The sequence below is a fragment of the Salvia hispanica genome, chromosome 2 (genome assembly GCF_029641045.1).
Source record: "Salvia hispanica isolate PSC_SH4W2 chromosome 2, Shi_PSC_v1, whole genome shotgun sequence".
NCBI classification, from domain to species: Eukaryota; Viridiplantae; Streptophyta; class Magnoliopsida; order Lamiales; family Lamiaceae; genus Salvia; species Salvia hispanica.
In genome coordinates, this window is record NC_142693.1 from 62,995,508 (window position 1) to 63,005,781 (window position 10,274).

At 34.9% G+C, this 10,274-nt stretch overlaps 1 protein-coding gene across 3 annotated transcripts; it reads left to right on the forward strand.

Annotated features, from left to right (window-relative positions):
• Positions 1–1,251: 1,251 nt before the first annotated feature.
• LOC125218394 (wall-associated receptor kinase-like 1) lies at positions 1,252–6,408 on the forward strand. 3 transcript variants are annotated; one of them, XM_048120054.2, is made up of 6 exons: positions 1,252–1,806; positions 2,329–2,709; positions 2,841–3,359; positions 4,370–4,585; positions 4,690–4,866; positions 4,989–6,408. In XM_048120054.2, exons 1-6 carry the CDS (start codon positions 1,296–1,298, stop codon positions 6,188–6,190), a joined length of 3,006 nt encoding a protein of 1,001 aa, XP_047976011.2. In that variant the 5' UTR covers positions 1,252–1,295; the 3' UTR covers positions 6,191–6,408. The 3 variants fall into 3 exon arrangements, with proteins under 3 accessions (XP_047976011.2, XP_088921990.1, XP_088921991.1); XM_089065864.1 differs by having other exon boundaries at positions 4,211–4,585; positions 4,989–6,407; XM_089065865.1 differs by having other exon boundaries at positions 1,679–1,806; positions 2,408–2,709; positions 4,211–4,585; positions 4,989–6,406.
• The last annotated feature ends 3,866 nt before the right edge of the window (positions 6,409–10,274 follow it).

The following is a 10,274-nucleotide window of genomic DNA, read 5'->3' on the forward strand; positions in this document are numbered from 1 at the left end:
AGGCCATTACCATTGACTTAGTCATCGATCTGCATATTACAATTTTGATTCATAAAACCTTTCAATAGAAAATTTTCCATCATCCATCTTTGTTGTTTCTCCCTTTGTTTCCTTATCTCTAGATATAAATTTTTGACAAATAACATCCACAAATAAGAAAAATAATAAATAATGCCCAAGTGACCAAGTCATGGATCTTTTACTATAGAATTTCTGACAAAATTATTGTAGACTTGACAATTACAATTTGAGAACTATTTATTAGAAAGGAAAAACCCTTAACAAGCATAACCCTAATGAAAACGCGCCAGAAAACGTTAATCTAACTAGAATTCCTAAAAATTCTCTACCTCTATTGCTAACCTCATCAAACTTCATTTGTCCTATAATCCTATTGGTGTTGAATCATATTCATTTTTAGGCCATCTAATTAGAATTGAGGCATTTCATTTTTATAGCAAAATATATTGTTTTTAAGAAAATCTTCACGTCCAATACCAAAATATTTATGACAACGTAAGAGGTGGTTCCAATTACAAAATCTCCGTCAACTACTAGTCAAAGGTCAAGAAACAAATATACGTGGTCCCGGAGGAGAGTCTTCTATCTTCATTCATCCCGACCACCTCGAGTCTACGAAGACCAAACATTTACTAGTCTTTTTTGGTATTGGACTTGGTCGTTTGTAAAGATGATGTAGGAGAAACCCTTTTACATATTTTTTTATTCATACAAAAATTTAAATGAGTGAACTACGAAATTAGTAACTAGAAAATGTGGCTTGCACTTTTTTAGTATCCAACATTTACGAAATCACATTTTCAGTCAAAAAGTTCAATATATTATATTCTAAATTCAGTCCTGATTTTTACTATCTACCATTCAGTTCTTGTGGGGCGTATTTGTACATTTAGCTTTTTGAGGAGGGCACCTAAATTGTGATTTTTGAATGTTTATGTACTTCCGTTGTGATTTTTTAAGGACCAAAAATCTTTGTGATACTATTAATTCTCAAAGTAAATTATTTAAATCTTTGCCGTGCTATTTAAAAATGAACTATTTAAATATTTGTAGTACTATTGAAATTATTGCATTACAATCGTGAAATTAATAGTAGAATTATGTATTTGTAATACTATTAATAGCACGAAAATGGAAATAAATGACAAATTTTCAAGAACGGATGGGTAATATTTAAAGACCAATATCTCATAGTCGTCTCCAAGGTCAAGTAATGAGTTGTTATAAGCCAAGCTTTTTTTTCATGATAATTATACACTTTTCATTCAGCTAATATGTCGCCTCTGCAACTGATCATCTTTATCTTCCTACTTCTCCCACCATCACTACTCTCCACAGCTTTACATGCCAAACCGGGATGCCATGACCGGTGCGGGGATTTACTCATTCCATATCCATTTGGAATTGGAAAAAATTGTAGCCTCAACCCTTATTTTGACATCAACTGCAATAATTCCACAGACCCTCCAAAAGCTTACCTCTCTATATTGAAAAAAGAAGTGATTGAATTCAATGAAACTTACATTCGTCTCAAAAACCCCTACATGATTTCAGCTTGCTATCATCTCTCAACCGACAATAAACATAGTATGACTGTGAACTTGTCGGGAACTCCCTATATTCTTTCTTATGAAAACGTGCTCACTGCTATCGGGTGTGATGATATGCTGCTGCAATCCAACGGAAGTTCCACCCTTGGCGGCTGCTCGGTGTTTTGTGCTAACAAGAGTGATGCCGGCTTCGGAGATTGCAACTTCAATGGTTGTTGCCATCAATATCTCGACGGTAATTGTGTTTAGTTTTGTTTTGATCGCAATCCAAGTGAAAAAAGTAAATATTTTAACATTACAATAACTCGTACTAACAGACTAACAGTCTCTTATAAATTTATGTACAATTAAGGATTAATTGATTGTATTCTCTAATTAATACATGATCTCAATATTTGAAATATTTCAATTCCATCTCAATATTTCAACCTATCATATACTCCCTCCGTCCCATGTTACTTGCACTGTTGCTTTTCGGCTCGTCACAAACTCCTTACACTATTTATAGTTTAAGTTTGAATTAATGCATTTAATTAATATGTTAGTTTAAGTTAAGAGGTCCTTTATTAAGTGATGTCTCATTACACTTAAAATTCTAATTTTATTACACGAAAAAATCAATCGCAAATTTACGGCCTAAAATGAAAAGTGCGAGTAACAAGGGACGGAGGGAGTACATTCTAATCTTATTATTTTGCATGTCCCTACCTACTTTTTTTTTTTTTTTTGTGGTCTCCAAATTCCCTAACTATTTTAGGAGAGGAAGGACGTTTTTTGGAAGCAGAACTGATTGACTTGAGCGGAAGATCACAACGTAAAAAGCTTTTACCGTGCAGCTATGCCTTTATCCAGGAGATGACAGAGAGGAATGAAACTGTATTCACATATCCTTTGTACTATCTGAATAACTCAACAGCATTGTTAAATGATGACTGGGCATCAGCATCAAGGCCACCAGTAGTGCGCTTGGACTGGACCGTTGGGGCTGAGAACTGCAGTCGAGCTACGAATTCCAGCACTTACGCATGCCTAGACGAAAGGAGTGTTTGTGTTGATTATAACGATTATGATACAGGATACACATGTAGCTGCGTGCAAGGGTTTGAGGGAAATCCTTACCTACGTGGAGGATGCCAAAGTTGGTTTTTTTTTTTCTCCCTAATTCTATTTTTTTCAAGTTTCCATACATGATATAAATGAAGTTAATTTCTAGTATATACGACGTTTTATGAAAACATGCATTCGCTATCTCATTTGCTACTCTGCCAGCAATAATTCCCTCTTCAAGTTCAATTGCCAAACGTGGATGCATGGATCAATGTGGAAAAGTATCGATTCCATTTCCATTTGGTGTGGGTCCAAATTGCTTCTTGGAGCCATCTTTTGAAGTTGTTTGCAACAAGGACACCCACCCTGCCACACCCTTCCTCCATCTTTTGAACGCTGAAATCGTTGAGCTGAACTCATCAAAAATTATTGTCAACTACATGAACATATCTTCAAATTGCTACAATAGGTCAGGCTATCAAGTTGGGTGGAGCTTGACAATTGACTTGTTGAAAACGCCATATAGTTTATCAGATGACAACTGGATCACCACCATTGGCTGCAATGTTATGCTTAACGGGGTTATTGGAGAAGACAAAAGAAGTTCTATTCAAAGCAGTTGCACAGCCATTTGCTCCGACAGTCTTGAGATCTATGATGATGGTGGAACTTACGCAGATTGCGGCTATGGACCAACATCTTATGCAGATGATGGTTGTTGCAGGGTACCAATTCCAAGAGGTAATAATAAGTTGATGCTTCATTTCTATAAAAAGAATTCAATAGATATTATGGGTAAAGCATTTCTTGTTTGACACAAAATCTTACGTAGTGTTCTTTTAGAAAGAAAATAAAGTTTGAGATATAATAAAGCATATATATAAGGATATTTTTCATTTTAGAAATTGTGTGGGATGTCCAAAACAAGAACACAAGTTACTTTAAGTGGCTTCTTATTACACCGTACATTCTCTACAACACATTCTCTAAGGGTCTGATAAGCTCAAGATATAGTTTTAAAATCTAGTACTCCCTCCGTTCCCTCATAGTTGAGGCAGAACTTTTCAGCACGGAGTTTAAGAAATGAATGTTGAGTGTGTTAAATAAATAGATAAAAAAGTAAGAAAGAAAAAAAAGATAGAGAGAATAAAGTAAAAAGTGAATGAAGAAGAGATAGTAAAGTAAGAGAGAGTAAAGTAAGAAAGAGGAAAAAATTATTCCCTTCGTTTCTCCATAGTTGAGTCATTTTACCATTTTGGGAATTTTCTTCATAGTTGAGTCATTTCCATATTTGGTAACTTTTTTCTCTTTCTTACTTTACTCTCTCTTACTTTATTCTCTCTATTTTATTTACTTTATACTTTATTTTCTCTACCTTTTCATCTCTCTTACTTTTTTATCTATTTATTTAACACACCCAACATTCATTTCTAAAACTCCGTGCTCAAAAGTTCCGCCTCAACTATAGCGAAACGGAGGGAGTACTATATATGGAAATGACTCAACTATGAAAGAACGGATGGAGTACTATATGTTATCTTAACTAGAACATGTTGCAGTTATGAGTGAAATATGTGTTGGATCATTTGCAGGTATAACTTACCTTGAATCAAATTTGACTCATCTCAGTGAACTGCCGACAAGTGCTAATATTTATTGCAGTTACGCCTTCACAAAATACGCTAAAAAAATGATTCATAATGGTCGTTATTATGAACATATTGAGGAATTTTTGCTTACGAATAACTCAGACATGATCCCACTAATCAATGCTCACCCGATTGCGAGCATGGCATTGGATTGGAGGATCGAAAGGATGAATTGCAAAGAAGCACGGCAGGATCTCGCTAACTTCATATGCAGAGATAATAGTGATTGTGTTGATTTTGATGCTACGCTTGGAGGGTACCTCTGCAATTGCTCCAAAGGATACACAGGCAATCCCTACCTCAGTCCAGGGTGCCAAGGTTCAATCTTTTGCCTCGTTATGCTATATATAATGATTTGTGTGTCAATTCCCCTACAGATATATGCTTTGTCAAATTACAACTTGTGATTATGTATCAAGCAGATATTGATGAATGCAAGGATAATTCAACTAATACATGCGTCTCAAATTCAATTTGCGAAAATGTTCCGGGGACATTTCACTGCTTGTGTCCGAAAGGTTATATTGGTGATGGGAAAAAGGATGGCACCAGTTGCATTCCGCAGCCGCCTTCCAAAACCAAGATCAATATCTTGATAGGTAACAATATAATGTTCCAACTCAAATATCAATTAGATATGCTGCTCAGATATGCTGCTGCTCACTGAGTTTTACTTATTTCTAAAATTTGTTAATTTTCTCACTCTTAAGTATGCTTGTAGGTATAGGCTCTGGATTGGGGTTTCTTCTTCTAGTTTCAGTGCTCTTTTGGTTGTATAAGTTGTTGCGAAAGAGAAAGGAAAGAATGGTAAAAGATAAATTCTTCAAGCGAAATGGTGGTCTTCTCTTGCAACAACAGACCAATGAAGGTGCACTTGGAAAAACAAAAGTTTTCCCTGCAAAAGAGTTGGAGGTGGCTACGGATAACTTTAATGGGAGCAGAATTATTGGACAAGGAGGGCAAGGCACTGTCTACAAAGGAATGTTATATGATGGTAAGATTGTTGCGATAAAAAAATCAAAGTTGGTCGAGGTGAATCAGTTGGAACAGTTTATAAATGAAGTGGTCATACTATCACAAATCAATCACAGGAATGTGGTCAAACTATTGGGGTGTTGTTTGGAGACTGAGGTTCCTCTTCTTGTGTATGAATTCATGCCAAACGGGACACTTTTTGATCTAATTCATGATCCAAGTAGTGAATTTCCATGTACATGGAACACGCGGTTGAAAATCGCAGCAGACATAGCAGGAGCAGTAGCGTACTTGCACTCTGCTTCTTCTGTGCCTATCTATCACAGGGATATTAAGTCTAGTAATATCCTCCTTGATGAAAAGTATGTTGTCAAAGTATCAGATTTTGGAACATCGAGGTCTGTTGCTACAGATCAGACTCACATAACTACTCTGGTTAAAGGGACGTTTGGATATCTAGATCCAGAATATTTTCGGTCGAGTCAATTCACAGAGAAGAGCGATGTTTATAGTTTTGGAGTAGTTCTAGTTGAGCTTCTTACAGGGCAAAGGCCAATATCTCTTGATAAAACAGAAGAGGAAAGAGGCCTAGCGACTCGGTTCCTTGTATGCATGGAAGAAGAATGTATGGATACGATTTTAGATCCGCAGGTTTGGGAGCACGGAAGAAAGGAAGAGGTGACCCTAGTTGCAAAGCTGGCACAAAGATGTTTACACTCGAAAGGGAGAATGAGACCAACTATGAAAGAAGTTGCCACTGAATTGGAAAGTTTTAGGATGTCTGAAATGTCGAGTGGTGTTAATGTTGTATCAGAAGATGTGAGATCTTTGGAAGATATGTCTGCGATGATTTCAGACACTGAGTACACATGGACCTACAGTTATAAGAGTGCTTTCACATCATCATCAGACACACATCCGTTAGTGTTATCTGACAGTGCATCATAATATAGACGCATTTGTAGTAGACTCAAATAAGATGATCAAGACTTGGTTCTATGCAATCTTTGAGATTATTTACAATTGTTTTTAAGTTTTTTTTATCAAATGTTGTGGATCTTTTAGATTTGTGGTTTGTTCCTAGGGTATTTAGTTACTTAATTTTTTGTTATTGTGTTGAATCGATGTTTAGAGCATGTTTTTCTATTACGATTTAATTTTTTATCTCGATTTAATTTTTATACTCCCTCCGTCCCAGTTTTGGAGTCACATTTTGCCATAAAAGTTCGTCCCAGTTTTAGAGTCACATTTAGAATTTTCCAAATAAGATGATCAAGACTTGGTTCTATGCAATCTTTGAGATTGAAGATTGGAATATTTACAATTGTTTTTAAGTTTTTTTTTTTATCAAATGTTGTGGATCTTTTAGATTTGTGGTTTGTTCCTTGGGTATTTAGTTACTTGATTTTTTGTTATTGTGTTGAATCGATGTTTAGAGCATGTTTTTGTATTACGATTTAATTTTTTATCTCGATTTAATTTTTATACTCCTTTCGTCCCAGTTTTGGAGTCACATTTTGCCATAAAAGTTCGTCCTAGTTTTAAAGTCACATTTAGAATTTTCCATATTTGGTCATACAATTTTACCCCATTGGTCATCAAAATTACATCAAAATGTCATTATCTACATTAAAATAAACCAAAACAAAAATAAAAAACCAAAAAGTCAAAAAGGGACTCACCTTCAACTAACTCACTTAATTTATTACATACTCCACTATCTCACTTCATCAATTACACACTCCACCAATTCCTTAAAACACGTGCCATAACTAAATGTGACTCCAAATATGGGACTAAGGGAGTATTTGTTTAATGTCATTAGTCTAATTCACATCCATCTTATAATGTGAATAAACATGAAAATATACACCAAATGATTCCATCTCTAATCCACAATTAACGCCCTGTAATTTATGACTGCAAATAGATAAAACAACATGAAAATTACTACTACACTGTTGTTGAATTGTCACTTGATGATGCTGAAGGAGATGCCAAAGGATCTTCAGTTACCAGCACAATGGACGCCTTCCACTCGTCTATCTTAGCAGCTTTCTCCACATCTAAACTCGGAAGCTCACGTTGCTGCAGAATTTCAAAAATCTCTTTCACACTTTCTTCCCTTTCTTTGATCAATGTTATAACCTGCACTAGATTGGTGAGGCACGCTGCAAATATATCCGAGATGGTGATGAATATACCCTCTAATAGCTCGTCACCATCTTGGTATTCGCCATCTCCCATTCCTAACAAGATCGTTTGAGCAATCCTGTACATTGAGTTAGCAGCTATAACTCTAGCAAGCTAGTTTAGAGGGTTCTCCATTAGAAAATCTCTCGTTTGAGCCGTAAATTCTGTCACAATCTTTGCTGCCATGTTAGAAAGATTTCGCAGTGTTTCCTTCTGCGTTGTGCCTCTCACTCTCGCGTTCTTCAAATCCGTCTCATCCCATCTTTTGTACAATTCAACTCCATCCCAAACCACAACTCCTGCTTTTCTGATATTTTCTAACTCTCCCGTTATGTCTAGAGTTTCCTCAATGAGCTTCACAATGGACAAGCCCTTGCTAACACTAGCTAATAACTGTTTAGCCTTCTCGTCCGCAAAGTTGAGAAGAGCAACTGAAATGGCTGTCAAAGTCACAAAGGGCAGAGACCAACAATTCGGAGGTTCTTGAGATTGCAAGCTTGCATTCTAATCTTATTAATTTGCATGTCACTACCTACTTATTAATCTCATCCTATTACGTGTCCAAACTGAAGTCTCTACGTAACAAACATGACTCATCCTATTACGTGTCCAAACTACAAATTTCCTCACCATAATTAAAGCACTACAATTTTCTACATATATAACACACTTTCAATAAATTGAGGCATCTAAATTCTTCAATTAAATCCTAGTTACATAAATTTGAAGTTGAAGACCCATCTCATGGATACTACTACTAAGGTAAGTTACCGTTTTTTTTTGAGTAAATGCCAAAATTGGTACTGAACATATGATCATTTTACTTTTTTGTCTTAAACTTTATCTTTCGGATTTTTTGGTCCTGCACATATGGAAATTTGATAACTTTAGTCCTCCGTCAATAATTCCGTTAAAAACTAACGATTAACGATGACTTTGATCAAATTAAACTGTTAATTCTGATTTCTAATTCACTAATTAATCTCCTAATTATTTTAACAAATATATATTTAAAATCTGCAAATTCCTGCAATTATAGATCCCCCTCAACGACAAATCACCACAGTTATGCAACTCCATCTCCTGCAACAACTCACTTTCCTTAGCCAAGCAATTTAACATTTTAACCGGAAGGGATCACCTCCTACGTTATATTCTACATTTGCTAATACACCATTATAAAGTGGACATGTGGAACCCATAATTATGGTAGAATCTATTTTCAATACAACCTCTCCCATATTTCCTCCCTTTACCATTTTTAATCTAAATGTGTTAACTCTTTTTATAAATAATTGTATTAATTAATTAGCGTTTCTATATTTTTTAACACGAAGAGAATTATACTTATTACGATATCAGTTTACGAATTATGAATCTATTTAAACCTAATTAATTAGCCACACGATGTCTTTCTATAATCTAAGCAAATACACTTGTTTATACATGAATGTGTTCTTCTTTGCAAAGAAAATAATGTGAAAACTTATGATATATATATAGGTGTGTGATCAAATACTAACTAAGTTACGGTAATAACTAATAACTAATATCAATTTTGTATGTTAAAAACATCAACACAAAGACATAAATTTATCAAGCTTCTTATGTTGGTAAAATTATGTCTTTGTGTTGACATTTTAAATTTACATGTTGTATTGATATAATTATGTCTTTGTGTTGATAATTTTAACCTACAATATTGAAAGTTATTAGTTATTATTGTAAATTAGTTAGCACACTAACACAACCCTATATATATATAGGGGTGTATTCAAATTAATGTGTAAAAATCTGTTAAAAAGGAAAACTAATCTCATCCATTGATTAGGTGTGTTCTGATGGTTGATATGGAAGCCACGTGGAATTTAAAAATTAATAAAATAATCGAAAAGGGTAAAAATGGTAAAGCACAATTATACATGATTTTTATACATGATGTAGTTATATTTGTACATTATGTTCTATTAGTACATGATGTTAATGTATGAAAATTGTATTTTAATGTACAGGGCTCAAGCTTAAATGTACAACATACCCATGATAATGTAACAGGGTATGAATTCGTGGATGGAAGCTATACTATATAGCATCTACGAAATTCACAAATGCATACCCCGGCGGAAAGTGTTGTATGAAATACCAGTGATAATGCACGATATACCCATGATAATGTACAACATACCAATGATAATGTACCGGGGTATGAATTCGCGAATGGAAGCTATACTATATAGCATCTACGAAATTCACAAATCCATACCCCGTCGGAGAGTGATGTACGAAATACCAGTGATAATGTACGATATACCAATGATAATATACAATATACCCATGATAATGTACCAGGGTACGAATTCGCGGATGGAAGCTTTACTATATAGCATCTACAAATTCACAAATCCATACCCCATCGGAGAGTGATGTACGAAATACCAGTGATAATGCATGATATACCCATGATAATGTACGATATACCCATGATAATGTACGATATACCCATGATAATGCACCGGGGTATGAATTCACGGATGGAAGCTATACTATATAGCATCCACAAATTTATAAATTCATACCCCGTCGGAAAGTGATGTACGAAATACCAGTGATAATGTACGATATACCAATGATAATGTACAATATACCCATGATAATGTACCGTGGTACGAATTCGCGGATGGAAGCTTTACTATATATCATCTACAAATTCACAAATCCATACCCCGTCGGAGAGTGATGTACGAAATATCAGTGATAATGCATGATATACCCATGATAATGTACGATATACCAATGATAATGTACCGGTGTATGAATTCGCGAATGGAAGCTATACTAT

What these genes read in the sequence shown, in the direction of transcription:
- LOC125218394 (XM_089065864.1), top strand. Translation starts at nt 1,296, where the DNA reads ATGTCGCCTCTGCAACTGATCATCTTTATCTTCCTACTTCTCCCACCA. An exon ending in TTGCCATCAATATCTCGACG is followed by an intron (nt 1,807 to 2,328) that starts GTAATTGTGTTT and finishes TAACTATTTTAG; the next exon opens with GAGAGGAAGGACGTTTTTTG. An exon ending in CCTCAGTCCAGGGTGCCAAG is followed by an intron (nt 4,586 to 4,689) that starts GTTCAATCTTTT and finishes TGTATCAAGCAG; the next exon opens with ATATTGATGAATGCAAGGAT.